Here is an 18,867-nt window from a genome sequence, read left to right as displayed (position 1 = left end):
GGGAATGTGCATGAGTCGTCTCTGAATTCTCAAAGACTAGGATGTAGTAGAAATCCTAGAAGATTTTGAAGTTGTGAATATTAAAAAGAACTGGGAGTGACAGGCAAGGGCATCCCCGTGATGATGACAATAATGGGTACCATTTATGGAGCACCTACTGAATGCCTTGCTCTTACATGGGCTCTATGCCTCACGCTGAGTTAGCTCTCATCATCCTCTTTCAAGAAACTTAGGCTGAGTGACTTGTCAGGGGTATACCTCACAGGAAGAAGCAGAGGCAGGATGTGAACCCAGCCCTCTGCAGCTGTAAAGCTCATGCTCATCACCATTATTCTCTAGACAGAAAACAGTCCCTTTGAGGACATGTTGGTCCCAAAGAGCAGGGACACTCATACCTACCCCAGCGAAGCGGGCCGCACCCATTTGCCCGCAGCCCTTACCCTCCTTAGCCTCCCACAGAGAAATACTGCAAGAGACACAAGCCAGGAAGTGTAGCAAAGTGGCAACGCAACTAAGGGAACGGGCTCTGTATCCCGAATACTTGGGTTCATGCCCAGGTCCAACACTAATTGGCTATGTGACCTTGGGCAGTATCCTCACTGGATGGAATAACAATATCCACCCAGTCTTCGTGAAGGTTGAATGAGATAACACATTTAGAAGAACGTCTGGCATGTGGAGAATGCTCACTGCTAATAATGTTCACTGATAATAATTATCATCATCCTTATTGCTAAGGCAACAGCCCCAGCTCAGTGGGCCCAAGAAGGAAGGAGTATTCCAGATAAAGGCCTAGGCCTAAGAAGCCCTGGCATTCTGGTGACAAAATTCCTTAGGGGCAGGGCAGGGAGGACAGGGAAGGTGTGGGGAGCATTCTGCCCTTTCAAAATGCCTTCCCTTTGCAGACCAGCTGCTCCCCGAGAAATGAGAACCTCACCCTGGGCATGCTTCTTCTGAGACCATTAGAATTCTTCCCCTCTGTTCGAATCCCTTGCTCCAGCGGAAACCCACTGGCAGAACCTTGGCAATGAGCCTGAGCAATGGAGTCGGGGGCCTCTGGAGACACCCTGCAGCCTCCTGCTCCTACAATCATTCTGGACTAGGTGTTTGAAGGTAGCTGGGAAGGGAGGGGCTCTTTAATCCTATTAGACACTGATTTTTCTCTACAAGAATGGAAAGGTTGAGTCATTAGATGAACACTGAGGGAGCATAGGTTAAGACGGGGTGTGTTAGACAATAAAGTTGGAGATGTCTTTCAACCCCGAGCCTACAATGACAAGGGCACATTTTACGCATTAAAGAGCAGCTAGACTTGAGAGCTTTCTTTGTTCTGATAGGCTATCTCTAGTGCTGGCTTGGAGCCTTATTAAATTTCTCCTTTAGCCTTCTTCCCCAAAGAAACAATCCACATTTCAGTTTAGCAGAGACTTCTTGTGTATCCACTGCATGCCAGGAACTATACTAGGCCCAGGGAGGCGGAGATGGCCAGCCCTGGTCCTTGCCTTCAGAGAGCCTGTGGTCCTGTCTTCCCAAAGGAAACACAACCAATTTGCAAGAGGAAAAAAATGCGTGTGCTTCTCCTGAATCTCCTCACACCATCCCACAAAGTAGCTACATGGTAAGTCTGTGCTTCCTGAATGTTCCCAATTGGTGTGACCTCTTCTTATGAATAGATTCACTGGTTTAGGCAGCTCTGTTCATTTCTCTGGAAGAGAAAGTGAAGTATGGGTAGAGGGGACAGCTGAGCCTGAGCTCTTCTCCAAGTCAAGAAAGGATGGGGGCAAGAACCCAGGAGTCTTGCCCAACTGCCTTGAGTGCAAAGGGACAGCCCAAGGCCATCTGGTCAGCCTAGTCTCTTGTCACATAAACACAGAGACAGATCCCTCTTGTCCTTAACAGTCTCCAGGGAAAGCTCCTTCCTACCACCCTTTCTGCCCTATCATAATGCCTCAGAAGTCAAGGCATTCTTTAACTGAATCTTATCCCCACTACTGAAGCATCAGCCCGTTTCCCCTGTTCTGTTCAGTGGAGGTTAAGAATGGCTGTTCATGAGAGATTAGAGAATATTTTAGTGGGCCCTTAGTGTTCTGGGAGAATGTCCTAAATTAGGAAATCCTACAGATGCTGCCGCATACTGATAATGCGCCATTTCTAACATTGGTGGACAAGCAAAGAATATTTATAAGCAGCACCTCATTCGTTCCTCATTACTTTCCCCGATTTCTAAATAGCAAATGCTAAGGGAGAAACTGAAGTGCAGAGGGGTTACGTGAAGGGTTCAAGGTCACATAACTGGTACCTCACAGGAAAGCTGCCAGTAAGGACCCAGACCCAGTTGTCCCAGGCATTAGCCTGTGGCTCCCAGACATCCCAGAGCTGGAGGAATGGGGAGGACACAACTGCTGCATTACGTGTTTGTCCCTTCTGCACTTACTGTTGTCTCTGCTCCTCTTTCATATGACATTTCTACAACTCAAAACATGAGTTGACTCATTGGACCCAAAATACAAGCACTTCTAGGGTCTCCATGCCTAACTGCTCCTCAAATATAGATGCTAATTCCTGTCACTGTTTCTCATAACTCCTCTTCCATCAGGACCACCTACTTTATATTTACATATATATGCACACACAAATATATATATACACACACACACACACACACACACACACACGGTCTTTCTCTGTTGGCCAGGTCAGAGTACAGTGGTGTAATCATAACTCACTACAGCCTTAAACTGCTGGACTCAAGCTATCCTCCTGCCTCAACCTCCCAAGTAGCTGGGACTACACCTACATTTTAATTTCCAAACACATCTACTTTACCCTAAAAAACAGAATATCCACTATGCCTTATTCTTACAGAATACACTTGTCACTTCTATGCCTACTACGATTCTACCACTGGAAACAAGTCTTCTCTGCCAAGAAAGCAGCTTTTTAAAACCACAGCCAAGTTCTCCAGAAAAGCTTCCTTGGTTTTCCCTGCCCTGAATCTACTCATCCTTTTACCAAGTGTGATAGGTATCTAGTAGGGTGGCAGTTTCCATCTATGACTCTAACAGTAAGTTTGGAGTTCTACATCACTCTTGTCCGACCACACTGGGCATGCAGCAAATGTCCCCAGAGCAATAACAAAAACAAAAAAGTTAGCACAATCCCGTCACCCAAGGGACCAGAGTGGGACCAGATACCAACTCTGGTACCAGGAATCCAACAGTGCAGAGTGAGAATCTAAAGCCACAGAGGACAGTGATGCAATTCACCTTTACATAGCTTTACACAATGCCAGAGATTTTATCTGTCGGTGGTTTGCCTGGAGTTATGAGCAAAGGGTGTGTATGTGAATTTCCCATTGCCTTCATCCCACTCAAGGGACCCAGTGGGATCTGGGACTCACTCGTTCCACAGCCTGACCCTACGTCTGCCGAACGAACACTAGGTGGCAGCAGCCACAGGAAACCCAAACTTGGCAGGGACCCCCAAGTTCTAGGCCTCCAGGTAGGGGGAATCAACTTGTCCTCCTGGAACAGGCCAGAGTCATCGGCCGGTCCTCACCGCCTGTCCTGCTGGGAGGTGGAAGGGAAAGGTGGGAGCAAATGAACCGTCCCCCCTCCCCCACCCACGTTTGCTACAATGCCCTAGGCCCTCTTTCCACAGGAAATAATGCAGAGAAAGGGCTTCGAAAACCACGCGTTCGCGCAAAGGATTTGGGGGGCGGCCCGGAGGACACGCACCGCAGCGGCCAGCCTCACGCCACGCGACGCGCACGCCTTTCCCCGCGCAGGCCGCGGCATAGCTGGCCAGGGCGCCGCACAGGCACTCGCGACCGTCCGAGCAGGAGCACACGTCGTAGCGGCAGTTCCGCAGGTAGGGCAGCGGGCTGACGGCACGGTGGCAGGCCTCGAACGTGGGGGACGTCAGGACCGCGCATGCCTCCTCTGAGAACCTGGCTGTGGGGCGAGAGAAGCGAGCCCGGGTTGTGGCGGGGAGGTGGGAGGTGGGAGGTGGGAGGTGGGAGGTGGGAGGTGGGAGGTGGGAGGTGGGAGGTGGGAGGTGGGAGGTGGGAGGTGGGAGGTGGGGGGTGCCTCGCCTTCCTGGCCAACACTCCCCGGGAAATAGCCCAATGCTGCTAATAGAGGGCTGCAAAGTCACGCAGAGAAATCTACAAATGCCACCCCCACCTCCCAATCCATTTATCTTACAATCATCTAACGCTGAGTTTGTGAGCTGCTGCTGCAGTAGACTGGGAAGGTCGAAGGACAGGGACTACGGACTTTTTTTTTTTTTTTTTTTTTTTTTTTTTAAGAGACACGGTCTTGCTCTGTCGCCCCGGGTGGAATGCAGAAATGCGATCTTGGCTCACTGCGGCCTTAACTTCCTGGGTTCATGCAACCGTCCCATGTAGCTCCCAAGTAGCTGGGATTACAGGCGCGCCCCACCACGCCCGGCAAATTTTTTATTTTTTTTAGTATTATTTTTAATAGAAATGGGGGCTTCCGACGTTGCCCAGACAGGTCTCAAACTCCTAACCTCAAGCGATCCTCCCGCCTCGGTAGACTTTTTTTTTTTCTAGGGGTTGGCCCGCGGAGGGCGCCCAATAAAGGGACTTTGAAGAGCATATGGCCCAGTTCAGAGGATCAAGAGCTGACGGTAAAAACAAAGCCCATCCCTTTCCTCGCCCCCCCCCCCCCCCCCCCCGCAGTGGGAGCACTGCCTCCAGAACGCACTGCACTGATCTGGGGACCTCCAGGCTCTGCGAGGTCCCTGTCTTGCCCCCGGGTTCACATACTCATGCGCGGGTTGAGGGCGCAGGGATCGCTGTGCTGCTTCTGCAGGTCCTGGCAGTCCCCGTGCAGCTTCCAGGCGTTCCCGAAGTCCTCCACGCGGGGCTCCGCCAGCCCAGAGGGAGTAAGGAAGTCGTCGCCCTGGTTGCCATTGTAATTGCCACACAGGCCACAGGTCTTCCCGGCGTAGACGGGGGACAGCTGCGGGAGAGACCAGGCCACTCTGGAACCGCCAAAGCAGTGGCAGAGTTGTTTTGCTAACGAGATTGTCTTAATAAAAAAAAGTTCCCCGGGTGAAAAATAAATATGAATTTAATAAAAGGCAGCTAAGCCCTAGGCTGCAAAAGGGGGAGAAAAAAGTAAACTGCAGTGTAAATTTACCAGCTCCATCCCTGTTCCCAAATCATCAGAGCCCTGTACTGCCACAAGGGGTTTTAGAATTTATCTGATCATCTAAGGATGGAGAAGGGAGGCCCAGAGAGAGTAAGTGACTTGCCTAAGGTCAGGGAGGCAGTAGCGGAGCTAGGGTGAGTAGGCAGGTTGAGCCCAGCCTGAAGCACTCTGCCCTCCGTGCCGTCCACACCAGTGGGCCTGACCCACCCCGCCAAGAGTCATGTGCAAACTCAAGGCCCCTCTATATAGGAAGACCTCGCACTGGTCACTCGGTGTCGGCCCAGCAGGCTGCCAGGTGTGGTCCAAGGCCTCCAGGAGCTCACAGTTAATGACAAGAAACACCTCCTCCCAACCTGCTGCCTGTCACTCAGGCCCTGGGCATCACTGAAGAGAAAGGGCCAGTAGCAAAAGGACTCTGGGGGTGATGACGGGTAGAAGTAGGGGTCTGCAAGGGCTCTGAGGCAGCCTGCCAGGGTGACAGCGGCAAAGCAGCGGCAGAGTTCAAACTCCAGGCCATCAGCATGTCGTTTATTGTCCATTTGCAGAACTGAACAAAGTTCTGAGCCCAAAGTGCAAATTCGGGGACAACCAGGAGAGTGGAACCCGCCCTTCCCCCACACAGCTGGGGGCATCTGCTGGCTTCTAGGGAGAGGACCCCGATTTGAAGGTGGAGCGGGGGCTGGGCCCCAGGAGTCCGCATGTCATTACCAAGGTGGGACGACCTCCCTGTGTTCTGAGTCCCTCAGGGACTAGGCTCAGCTCTTAGAGCCCCTTTTCAGCTTCCAGCTCCAACCTCACAAGATGCAGGGTTAACAATCCAGTAGTAGGTCCCAGGCCCGTAAAAATCAAACCCAAGTAAACAGTATTAAGAAAGGGGACAGAGTAATGTTTCCCTGTTTGCTTGACAAATATCGACTGTTGTCACATTAGGCCTTCTCCCACCTCCTTATTTAAAATGTAAATCCCCCCCAACCCTGGCACATCCTGCCCCTTTCTCTGCTTTATTTCCCCAGGATCTGTCACTTTCCGATCTATAATATAATTTACTTGTTTGCTTTGTTTATTGTCTCTCTCTCTCCATTAGAACTTAAGCTAAATGAGGTAAGGATTTTTGTCTGTTTTGTCTCACTGCTGTAATCTCAGCATCTAGAATGGTGCCTGTCTTAGTCCTTCCAGGCTGCTATAACAAAACAGCACGGACTGGGTGGCTTATAGACAACTGATACTGATTGCCCACAATTCTAGAATCCGGGAAGTCCAAGATGAAAGCGTCAGCAGACTTAGTGTCTGGTGAGGACCCTGCTTTCTGGTTCATAGATGGCGCCTTCTAGCTGTCTCCTCACATGGTGGAAGAGACTAGCTAGCTCTCTGAGGTCTTTTAAAAGGGCATAAATCTCATTCTTCATCACCTCCCAAAGGCCCCACCTCCTAACACCATCACCTTGGGAGTTAGGATTTCAACATATACATTTGGAGAGGACACAGACATTCACCCCACAGCAGTGCCAGCAGACACTCAATAAGTGTTTGAATGAATGAATCATTGAACAAATCAATGAATAAGTAAGTGAATAGGTTCTCCCCTCCTGATGGGCTGGGATGCAATGCCCACAGTCAGGGCACCCTGGGCAAAGTGTCATAACTGGTGGGCACCTCCACTCCCTTCCCACCTCTCAGCATCTTTTCTGTCTTCTTTCTCAGATTTCGACGCTCCCCAAAGGCGTTTTCATTCACCCCCACCAGGCCAGTCATCACTCCCATGCCCCACTCTAAAATCACATCTTCTCCCATCTCCTTGGCTTGTCTCAGAGGTCAGCTCGGCCAGGGTTAGGAGAGTGGGTGCGACACTTGGAGACACTTGCTATTTGAAATAAATCCTGCTCAGTGACAGTTCTGACTAAATGAAGCCTGTGCAAGGGTCTTTTCCACACCACTGTGCCTAAGGCAGATCTGGGCCCTGCAAGGCAACTAGCAGGACAGGGAAACAGCACACAGATGGCGTGATTTCTGCTGGCTGGAGCCCCGCTGCCTGGACCACAGGGACAAAGCGTGCACACCACACCCAGGGGAAGGAGACCAGAGGGCCCCTAGTAGCACCTCCTCTTGCACCACCTGTGCCCCAGCTGGCCTCCCTCCAGCTCTCGCCTCCACACTGCAGTCCCCAAAAGCCCTGGGGTCAGCAGTCTGAGGCTCCCCACCTCCTGCCCCATCTCAAACACCCCTTTTCCTGCTTCATAATAAAACCCACAAGACAGTCCCTTTCCATGAGCCCCAGGAACCTGTGTAAAGAAAAAGAAAACGGAAAAAAATACACAGAAAGATGATTCTATAGGCCATGGGGTCATCTGACCCTGTCCTGAATCTTGGCCAAGGAAACCTCTTCTTGTTAGCTAGAGCTGACACAAACCCACCCCCAAAGATAACCCTACGTCCCCTCCCACAGAAAGAAGTTGGCCTCTCTTCTCCTCAGGGGAGAGACAAAGACCAAAGAAACCTGCAGAGAGGAAGGGCAGCTGCCCAGGATGAGAAGTTACAGCCCTGCTGATCGAGGGAAGAAAGTGCATGGGTGGAGGGCACCCTCTCTGTGAGGTGGGAGGATGCTGAGAAAATAGACTGGTCGGCCGGACACAGTGGCTCACACCTGTAATCCCAGCACTTTGGGAGGCTGAGGAGGGTGGATCATTTGAGGTCAGGAGTTCACGACCAGCCTGGCCAACATGGTGAAACCCCATCTCTACTAAAAATACAAAAATTATCTAGGTGTGGTGGTGAGCGCCTGTAACCTCAGCTACTCGGGAGGCTGAGGCAGGAGAATCACTTGACCCTGGGAGGCAGAGGTTGTGGTAAGCCAAGATCCTGCCACTGCCCTCCAACCTGGGCAACAGAGTGAGACCCTCTCTCAAAAAACAAAAAATTTAAAAAAAAAAAAAAGTGGACTGGCTAACGTGAAGCACCCCCTTGAAGACCGAGGTGCAGGAGGCAAGATTGGTCAGGAACCAGGAGACCCCAGTTCTGCTCCTCAACCTGTAACTAAACGACCGTGAGGCCCAGAGCAAGTTACTCCTGCTTCAGAAACAATGGCTCTGTATTTCCTACTGGAAATGGGAGGTTGACAAGAGGATCTTCCAGACCTTCCTGCTTTATGGTCTGTGGTTGCAGGTTTATTTTCATGAAAGGAAAAAAAAAAAAAAGTAGTTTGAAATTCCCTCAGGAGCACTAAGACAGAGAAAGAATATGGCCACACAAGAATGGAGGATGCCAGGATCACCTGGGCGATACCCACCACCATGCCCCCGCCGCCCAGGATTCTAGCAAGGACCCTGTGGAGCACAGGATCCCAGGAGGCAGGACAAGCCTCTCCAGGGTATAATCCAGTACAAAGTGTGGTGTTGAGACCGTAGGGGTCCCTGAGACCTTTTCAAGGGGTCTGTAAGACCAAAACTACTTTCATAATACTATGAAGACATTATTTGCCTTTTCCCTCCTCATTCTCTTACAAGTCTACAGTGGAATTTTCCAGAGGCCACGTGACATGCAATATTGGAAAAGATTAGATGCAGAAGTAGATATGAGAACCCAGCTGTCTCCTATTAAGCCAGTCATTAAAGAAATTTGCAGAAATGTACAACAGTGGTGTTATTCTTGTTGCTTATTTTTGTTCTGGCAAACGGTTATTTTTCCCCAAAACAGTGATGTTTATATTAATGTGTAGTGGGTTTATTATAATTTTTGAATGAGGTAATAAATACATATTTTAAATGTCTCTAATTTAATTTCTAATCTGATAAATATCAATAAATATAATCCTCCTACAAGATCTTGGGGTCCTCAATAATTTTTAAGAGTGTAAAGGCATTCAAGACCAGAAAGTGAGCACCACTTTTTGTTCTGACGGGAAAGGCACGAGGCACAGAACTAATTCTCGCTCTGCCACGACAGGGCGGTGGGGGGTCAGAGTGGGAAGTCTGATCAGAAGAGTCTATCCTAGCCCTGGAAGTTCTGGAGTGCTGGACCCTCCCTCGACTTCCTGTGCCCTGGCTGCCTCATGTATAAAATGGCAGTAATAGTATTTGCACTGCCCACCTGCCAGGATCATTTCCAGAGAAACAGTGCAGATGAAGGCCCAGTGAAAAGCATGGACTGCTATCCAGTGTGATTCTAGGACCACCGAGAACAAGAGGAAGTGGCCCACACATGCAGAGTCCCAGGGGAAGAATCTGAGACTTCCTGAGCAACCTTTCCCGGGCAGACAGGCTGGCTTTCTCTTAGCTGAGAGTGCCAATCTGGCTCTTCCCTTACTGCCCACAGTGGGCACCCGGGGAGACACCCCTGCTCCCGGGCCTTGTTTCAGCCAGGAGATTGGACAGCAAACCTGCCCCTCCCCAGCCCCACAAGAGCCCACCCTCGTGTAGAGGCCCTTGGGATAGAGACCAGCAGGGAGAATCCCTGGGGCCAAGAAGGGGCATCCAGCAAACACACACAAGCCTCATAAACAAGAGAGGCCTGTTCCTCGCTCTGGGGGTGTAGGCCATGAGGAGAAAGGAATTCTTCTCCCACCACACAAAGCCATTCTGCCCAGAGCACAAGGGGTACTTTGTAAGGGTCTGGCTGCAGGGAGCCAGTGCCCCGTGAGAGGACCTACCTTCACCAGCAGCCTCCCGCGGCCGTCCCAGTCCATCTGCAGGTCCTCTCCGTAGCTGAGGCGCACGGAGGCCGTCACTGAATGCTGGATGCGGAGGTCACCTGGAACCCAGCAGGACAGGATTCAGGCAGAGGTGGGGAGAGGACAGGATGGTGGCAGGCAGATGTATTTGGGGGGAAATGGGGTGTCTCAAAAGGACGGTAGCAATGAAAAGCAATGACTTAGGGGTGACTGGGGTAGCCATGAGCTTTAAGGGGGTGTCAGGAGGAAGGGTGATCAAGGTGGACAGAGGGCAAACAGGGTCCCCCAGGAAGAAGCCTCTGCACCCGGGCTATGACCTGCCATTCCCCCTACTGCCACAGGAGGGAGGCAGAGGCTCCTGCATCCTCGGCTATAGGCGGGTGCCCTGGAGCAGAGGGGATCTCTCTAGCATTGACACCAGGACACCTGAATGTGCCTGGGACACTCTGCCACTGCACACCACCCTCATGTCTGAGCGATGCTGTGTACAACACTGAATATAGCAATTGTTGCTTCTGTGGGAAGGTGGCGACAAATAGGTGCATACCCCTTGCCCTGGGGGAACAAACATAGCTCATAAGGAGACACAGCATTAACACCCGTGGACATGCTGGGTACCCACTAGCCCAAGTTTATCCGCTATGTGCAATGCTAGGATAATGGGCAACAAAGTGGCCAGCAGTTGTGGAGATGAAGGAAGAGTCTGGGAGCCACTTTGAGTGTGAAGTTTGGGAGCTTTACTATACAAAAGCAGGTTTGCTTTGACAGACGCAGTGCAACCTGGGTGAAGATACTGGACAGGTAGGTTTTTTGCTACCTCTAGACAGGCCAGAGGGTCACCTGGCCTTGCCCCAAGTGGCATCCTCTGGTGTGACATCACCAGTCACTCCCGATCTCTCAGCATCAACCTCTGCCCCTGTCCCACCCCAGAGCAAACCAGAACCACCTGCCCAAGACTCAACTCGCCCCTTTGGTTCAAGCCAAATAAAAACCCTCTCAGTTCCCTTTTCCCATCTACACTCTGTCCCAGGCCTAGAGCAACCTCTTCATCTATAGGCTTCCTTCTCTAGTCTTCCTCCTCCAGGAAGCCTTCCTTTCTTGCAGGGATGCATGCCAAGCACCCCACCCTGCCCTCCAAAGATAACTCTCCATCACATTCCCACGAGAGAGGCATGCAGATCCTGAAGGACAGTGGCCAGCGTTGAGGAGGAGGGTGCTAAGGGATGGGCTGTGCCAGCCCCAGGCCTGATGGAGCGGGACGAAGCACACCTTTCAGGAGGGGGAGCTGGACGTCCTGGCCATCCATGGCAACTCCTCCCCCATGCTTCATCTTCACGAGGCTGTGGTGCAGGCCAGGCAGCCGAACGGTGACGGAGCGGGTGCACACAGCATCGGGGTCGTCAGCACACTGCCGAGAGGGAACAAGGGTGACTTTGCTGCACCCCCCGCCCGTCCAGCACCCCAGCCCAGGACCCTCTTAATCAGAGAAAGGCCACAACCCCAGAGAGCCTCTGGCCTTCTCACAGCCTACAACTGCATTCTCCCAGAATACTCCACGTAAATGGGGCCCCCTAGAGTTGTGCAGCAAGAAGGCGCTAAGCACATCCTTACTCGCACCTTTTCCCAGCCTGGCCCGGTCTTTCATAAACAACCACGGGCCTCTGCTTCACAGTGTTCCTTGGACCTACTGTTCCAAAGAGAATCAGGGACTTTTATCCTCAAGGGAAGCCCTGTGCACTCTTTCGTCCTCATCTTGGCTTCCATCCCTAGAGAAAGGAACCCACGCACGTACCATAGAGTTCAGAAAAGACAGGACCTCTTTGCCCCCACCCCAGCCACCCCCAGCTCCAAACATCAGAGGATTAGTTATGGGCGCAAAAGGCTAGACCCGAGGAGGCTGCTTCCCCTGGGTGGGGAGCTGAGCCAGCCCTGAGACGGCATTATTGTCAGGGCAGGATGCCTGCCCCCAGCATCTAGGAAGAGAGGGGATGGGCTGGGTTTCTGGATGAAGGAGGGGCTAACTGAAGTCTGGAAGAGACCTCCCTCATGCACAGAAAGCAACGGCCCACTTCCAGGGGCTGCCCACTCAGCCCAGCAGCTCTGCAGCACCTTGGGCTGCCACCTGACCAGCCGCCGGGCTGGCAAAACTCACCTGGACAGTCTCAATGACAATGGAGAAGGAGTGGTCCTGGCAATCCCAGGCCAGCAGGTACTGGCAGATCCCACTGAAGGTGAAGTATCTGTTGTCAAAGCTCTTGAAGTGGGATTGGCCCGTGACGAGGCACTCCCCTGGAGAGACACGGAGGAAGGGAGAAGAATGGGAGGTGAGGGCAAGTCCCCTGGGGTGGCCAAGGTGGAATGCATATGAAAGCAGGACACCCTCTCCCCAAAACTGCACGGACATCCTTTGCCCACTCCAGTCTAGTAACGAGTTCTAAAAGAGAATTCGGTTCCTCTCCTAAAACTGCAAGATGTCAGAGCTGGGCCATTCAGGTAGAGGTCTCATTTTACAGATGGGGCAACCAAAGAAGGTGACAGAGCCACACTGAAGTCAGTGATAGAACCACGCAGGAACCCATGCTCCTGCTTCCAGGCTCCCTGTGGCCTTTCCTCCGCCTTCGCAGCTCACTGTCCTGTGTCCCCTGCTTCCCACTGGCATCAGTGCCACACCAGCCTCAGACTGGTGCCAGCGGAGTGCCTGGCCAAGGAGAGGCTGCCCAATAGCACGGGGTTCTGTGAACCTGAGTGTGGAGGGGCTCTGGGACACAGTGCCACCCTTGTAGAGTCCCTGGAGGCCAAGGGGCAGAGGAGGCAGCCCAGAGGTAGGATGAGGTGGGAGGGACAGTCTTGGAGCTCAGCAGTGAAAATGGGGACTCCATCCTCCTCACCAGTGGAGGGGCGACTCGAAGGCCATTGCTTTCTGTGTCCTCAGAGGGGCAAGCCCACGCTGTGACTCCATCCAGGGCCAGTGGGGAACCACGAGGCCATCTGCCCATGATCTCACCACCGCCCAGGCAGTGCTGACCTCGGCAAGGCCAGCTTCCCAGCGCGCGCTGACACATCTGTGGGTGGGGACTAGGACTCCCCTTCGTCACCCTGCAACTCAAAGCCTTCAACTTGTCCCCACCCTAATTCCCACGCCACCTCCCCACACCCCAGCCTAGGCCCCAAGCTTCTGGCTCAATGCACCTCCAACCTGAGGTCACACATCCTGGAAGGTGTCCTGGCATGGGGAGGCCTCTGCCGACGTCTCCAGTGATTCTCCCTCAACCTGCCTGGATTGAGGCAATCCCATCTTCAGGGCCAAACATGGACCCATTAAAGCTGAAAGGGCATCTGGATCCCTTCCCGACCTCCCCTATATATTTCCTCCACCTGCTCTCACCTTTGCTACCTACTCTGCAGAGAAAGAAATGCACATAGAGAGAGAGACCATTGCCATTTGGTGAAGGACGACTTTCCCCACCCAGCCACTCTACGGTGCGTGTGTGAGCTCCTTTCTCTAAGGATCGAAGCAAAGATGAGGACATATACAGTGCACAGGGCTTCCCCCGAGACCCTCCGAACAGCGGAGGCTTGGCTGTCTATAGCACCGCCTCAGCCTCCACTGGAAGATCCCCCTTCAGGAAACAGGTGCTAGAGCAACGCTGGAGAAACAGATATAAGAGGATCCTACAGACCATCCCATGTGGGCCCAGCTCCAGGAGCTGATGCTAGGCCCTGTCACACAGCCAAGGGGGCCCCAAAAGACACAGAGAGATTCTAGCTTATCAAGACAAGCTCCACAGGCCAGCACTGTCTGGTCCTTCATGCTCGCATGTGCCCTGACAGGCCCAGCCAGAGGCCAGGCTAAACCGTGCGGACTTGGACCCAGGAGTGGGCCTGCCTTCGGGATGTGTGTGAAGGCAGGATTAAGGATGAGGTGCCCCAGGGATGTACACGTCCCTCTGCCTGGTCCCCAGGGCAGCAGATCCCTTCCAGGACAGCATGGGTCAGGAGGGCACATCTAGCCCAGAGGAAATTAGGAGAAAGTGGAGAGGCCTCAGATCACTCCAGCCAGCATGACCCGCCTTCTCCACTGCCTCCTCGAGAAGCGTGAGAGTGAGGGGTGACTGTGGAGGACAGAGCAAACAGGCCACAGGATAGGGCCAGGACCACCCCAGTCCATTCTGGATGTGCTGGAATTTCAAGTTCAGTGAGGTCTCAGGAAAGCCTTTCTGAACTGACCATTTTTCAGAAATTATCATCATTCTACACACACAGTAATACGGTCATTTGTGTCAAATGTCTTGACCCTGGTGCAGTAAAAATGGGTGGGAATTCTTCCTCCAGCCTTCTGTTTTCTCAAGAGCACTCTTATCTAAGCAAGAAAGCGGACTTCTGTCTTCTTTAACAATACCCAGGAAAAGAAGGGTCAATGAGAAATGTGCAAATATTCGAAAGGAAAACTTTCAGGGCCAGCATCTAATCCTCTCATGATTTCCTTCTCTGACCTTCACTGACTTGTGTTCTCAAGTTTCTCACAAATCCGAAGTCTAAATATTATATTTAGCTTATCTCCTCGGTACAACTGAGGAACATGGCCACAAACACAGGAAAATGGGTGGGTGAGCTGCCAGGCAGCAGTTAGCCACGGGAGCTAGAACGTTAGCCAGAACCACGGGCCATGTGAACACGCTCACCCATCCTCTGCCCAGGATGGGACACTAGCATATTCCTCATTAGTCAGCAACAGGCAGTCCCCGTCGAACAGCGGGCCCACCACTAGATGGAGATGGGCACTAGAAGTTTGGTGAATGAATGAAAGGCAGGTGATTCCTAACATAGCACTAAAAAAAAAGAACATCCAGGCCGGGCGCCGTGGCTCACGCCTATGATCCCAGCACTTTGGGAGGCCGAAGTGGGAGGAGTACCCAAGTTCAGGAGTTTGAGACCAGCCTGGCCAACATGGTGAAATCCCATCTCTACTAAAAATACAAAAAATTAGCCGGGTGTGGTGGTGGGTGCCTGTAATCCCAGCTACTCTAGAGGCTGAAGCAGGAGAATTGCTTGAACCCAGGAAGCAGAGGTTGGCAGTGAGCTGAGATCACGCCACTGTACTCCAGCCTGGGCAACTGAGTGAAACTGTCTCAGAAAAAAAAAAAAAAAAAAAACATCCGGAAGTTAAAGCAGATCCACTTCTACGTGAATAAAGATCCTCCTTCATGAAAAACAAAACGGAATCTCTCATCTGATGGAAGCACATTACCTCTTCTAAACAAACCCTTTGGTGTGCAGCAGTGAGCCCTGGATGTAGCTGCTCTGCTCGGGCCATTTGTTTCCCTGGCCCCACAACCCTCTACCTCCCAAAGCCTTCCCTGCAGAAATGACAACCCACAGGCCTTTAGCAAAGCAACTCAGACTTCCGCCAGACACAAATTGTCACCGAAGCCTGCAACATAATCTCTACCAAATGTGCAAGATGCATTTTTTTTTTTTTTTTTTTTTTTTTCCTGAGACAGAGTCTCATCCTGTAGCCCAGGATGGAGTGCAGTGGCGCCATCTCGGCTCACCGAAGCCTCTGTCTCCGAGGCTCTCGCGATTCTCCTGCCTCCACTTCCCGAGCAGCTGAGATTCCAGGCATGTGCCACCATGCCCAGCTCATTTCTGTGGTTTTTTTGTTTTTAGTACCGACAGGGTTTCACCATTGGCCAGGTTGGTCTCAAACTCCTGACCGCAAATGATCCACCTGCCTTGACCTCCCAAAGTGCTGGGATTACAGGCATGAGCTGCTGCAGCTGGCCCAAGATTCATTTTTTTTTTCTTTTTTTTTTTTTTTTTGGTGTGTGTGTGACAGGATCACTGCTGGAGTGCACTGATGCCATTACAGCTCACTATAGCCTCGGTCTCCCAGGCTCAAGCGATCCTCCCATCTCAGCCTCCCAAGCATCTGGGACTACAGGCGCACACCAGTATGCCTGGCTAATGTTTGTATTTTTTGTAGCCATGCGGTTTCAACATGTTGCCCAGGCTTGTCTTCAACTCCTGGGCTCAAGCGATCTGCCCACTCAGCCTCCCAAAGGGCTGAGATTACAGGCGTGAGCCACTGTGCCTGGCATAAGATGCATTTCCAACTGCTCTGTGGAAACCATCTCCATGATTGCTCCTATGAAGTGCTCCTTATTATCCGCAGTTTACAGATGAGAAAACTGAAGCATAGAGAAGTTCAACTCATCCAAGTTCCCGAAGAAGCCAAACAGGGATCTAAACATGGGCAGTCTGTCTGGCTATAGAGCTCAAAGCCCTTGATACCACCTAAAACTGCCTCACGGGTTGGCTCCTACAGTTTCTCATGTGCCTGATGTCATTCTAATCCTGGGCACTTACCAAGGGGCATAGGGACAACTGGGTCTCTGAACAAAGAGACCAGGAAGAGGAAAGCCTTGTCTATGAAACATGATGCCCTGGCCTGGCTGAAAGGGGTCTGATGGCACTCCAGAAACCCCATCAGGAGTGAACAGGCCACTGGAGATTTTCTGTGAACTCAAGGAGTCAGAACCCGCAGGAAAGCACAGGGCCCTCAGAACACATCTTCCTATGTAAGAGGCATCTGCTCCGATAATGCATCGCTGTCTGTTAGCCTGGGGTGTGGGGTTTATCTTGCTTCCTGGAGGCTTCAGAACAAACTGACCTTGATTCCCAAGGTCAAATTATTAGGGCTGTGTTAGAATCCATCAGAAAATATCTTGAACCAAATAAGCAACAGGTAACTGCAAGGCCTCCCTTCCAGCTGTCCAGGACAGGTCCACCAGCCTCTCCAGGGAGGCCAGACCTCCCTCCTGCCCCACTGGCCCAGCCACCCCCCAAAACACACACCACTCCTCCCCATTCCAGGCTCCTTTGGGCTTCCCCCTGTGTCTTAGTCCTTCTCTGACCCTACTTAATGAAACAGCTTCCTGTGAGCTCTGTGAAGATGGTAATGGCCCACGTTTGTTGAGTACTTGCTGTGTGTCAACAGCCTCACAAGAGCCATGGGATGAAGTTGCTGTCATGAGCCCTACTTTACAGATTAGGAAGCTGAGGCTGCAAATCATTAACTTGGCAAAAGTCACCCAGCTCCTAAGAGATGCAACTGGAATTCCAACCAGGTTGCCTGAGTCCAGAGCCTGTGCTCTCGGCCTCCATTCTTGGCCACATTTACAGTCCCACGGGGTTTAGGACACAAATGAAAATTCTTCCACGTACCCTTTCCCAGCTCGAGAAAAGTCCCTTCCACATACTTGCACTCAGAGTTTGAGATCCTATAGCATGAATTGTTTTCATTTGAAGAACAGTCCCTATGAACAGACATGCTCCTTTCAATGGGAACTAAATTAGCAGAGCTTCCCCCCAACTGTTTTGCAGAGGAAGGGAAAGGAGGCTCAGGGTTACAGAAAGGGAGGTCTGCAGGCTATGGGGAAGCCACAGTTGTCCCTAAGGTTGCCCTACATCCTAATCAGTAAGTAGGGATATGCAAAGAACAACGGAGGTCTAGGAGCATCATGCAAAACCCAGCCCCTCTCCAGTCCAGACGGCTGCTCTCCTGGGCCCCTTCTTCCCTCTCCCACTACCCATACACAACACTGCACTGCACAGCCTCCACGATAGCCCCCAGGGACGCATCTCCTCCTGGATTTGTGTCTTTGTGTAACCTCTCCCCTCCGTGAATGTAGACTGGACATGTTGACTTGTTTCTAGTGACGATAATACAGCAGCAGTGAGAGGATGTCACTTCAGAGACTAGGTTTTTAAAAGACTGTGGCTTCTGTCTCCACTGCTCTCTGTTACTCACTCTTAAACAATTCTGCCCACAGAAACCAGCTGTCATGTCACGAGGAGGCCCCAGGGAGGATCCACATGGTAAGAAAGCAATGCCTGCCACCAGCAGCACATGAGTGAGCTTCAAAGCCATCTCCTTTACCCCCACCCTCCATCAAGACCTCAGGTAAGACCACAGCCCCAGTCAATGGCTTGACTGTAACCTTATAAGAGATCTTGGGCCAGAGGCACACAGCTAAGCCATACCCAAATTCCTGAGGTACAGAAACTGTAAGATAACATTTGTTGTTTTAAGGTGCTACATTTGGGGATAATTTGTTACACAGCAATAGATAACTAACACACTCTCATCTTATTCAAGAAAATCAAAACCCAGGTGTTTTTATGTATTTTTATTTTTATCTTTTTTTTTTTTTTTGAGATGGAGTCTCACTCTGTCACCCAGGCTGGAGTACAGTGGTGAGTACAGTCTCAGCTCACTGCAACCTCTGCCTCCCAGGTTCAAGAAATTCTCCTGCCTCGGCCTCCCAAGTAGCTGAGATTACAGACATGCACCACCACACCCAGCTAATTTTTGTAATTTTAGTAGAGCCGGGGTTTTGCTGTGTTGGCCAGGCTGGTCTTGAACTCCTGGCCTCAAGTGATCCTCCTGCCTTGGCCTCCCAAAGTGCGGGGATTACAGGCAGAAGCCACCGCAACTGGACCCAGGTCTCTATTTCTAAGATGCACAATGTCCATTCCTCCAGGGGCTGCAGAGCAGCTCTGGCCTGCTCATCACTTTACAAGCAGAGCCAAGCATATCCCCTCCAGAACCATACTGCCTATTCTTCCCATCAGCTCTATCTGCAGTCATCACACTGGGAGCATCAGACATCCCCACTACCTGCTGAGTCATGGCAGGGTGTGGAAATATGCTCGTGTGCGTGGGTGCAAATGGACCAGGAGGCAATGATCAACAAAACTCCCAAACTAGAAAAAGATGGTCAGAGCCAAGGCTTTGAGAATGCAGAGAAGAGCGTAGTGATTTTGTTGGCAAAATATCAAACCACTTAGTAGACAGAATTGAAACTGTTTATGTTTTCATCAAGACATCAAGATAATGTCTTACATCCTCAGCAAAGTCATCTTCGAGATTTTGAATTGAAGACCACAGGATTATTTTGTCTGCCCCAGAAAACAGTCCATCATGTACACATTGGTTGTTCAAATAGTACCTGGATGAATGGA

The 18,867-nt window shown here is 51.5% G+C and overlaps 1 protein-coding gene and 1 long non-coding RNA gene across 2 annotated transcripts in view; one reads left to right on the top strand and one right to left on the bottom strand.

Moving 5' to 3' along the window:
• The window catches only part of VWF (von Willebrand factor), a 171,899-nt gene that overhangs the window by 109,616 nt on the left and 43,416 nt on the right, over nucleotides 1-18,867 (bottom strand). The window contains 5 exon segments of the mRNA XM_030939152.1: nucleotides 3,738-3,953; nucleotides 4,793-4,988; nucleotides 9,823-9,923; nucleotides 11,113-11,251; nucleotides 11,996-12,132. Of these exon segments, the coding sequence (XP_030795012.1) occupies nucleotides 3,738-3,953; nucleotides 4,793-4,988; nucleotides 9,823-9,923; nucleotides 11,113-11,251; nucleotides 11,996-12,132 (789 nt within the window).
• Nucleotides 811-3,851, top strand: LOC115899975. Its single transcript, XR_004059615.1, has 3 exons — nucleotides 811-1,113; nucleotides 1,536-1,618; nucleotides 3,661-3,851. It is a non-coding gene; the product is annotated as an uncharacterized LOC115899975 (long non-coding RNA).

The sequence above is a fragment of the Rhinopithecus roxellana genome, chromosome 10, assembly GCF_007565055.1.
Source record: "Rhinopithecus roxellana isolate Shanxi Qingling chromosome 10, ASM756505v1, whole genome shotgun sequence".
Classification (NCBI taxonomy): domain Eukaryota; kingdom Metazoa; phylum Chordata; class Mammalia; order Primates; family Cercopithecidae; genus Rhinopithecus; species Rhinopithecus roxellana.
This window is presented reverse-complemented; position numbering and strand designations above follow the sequence as displayed.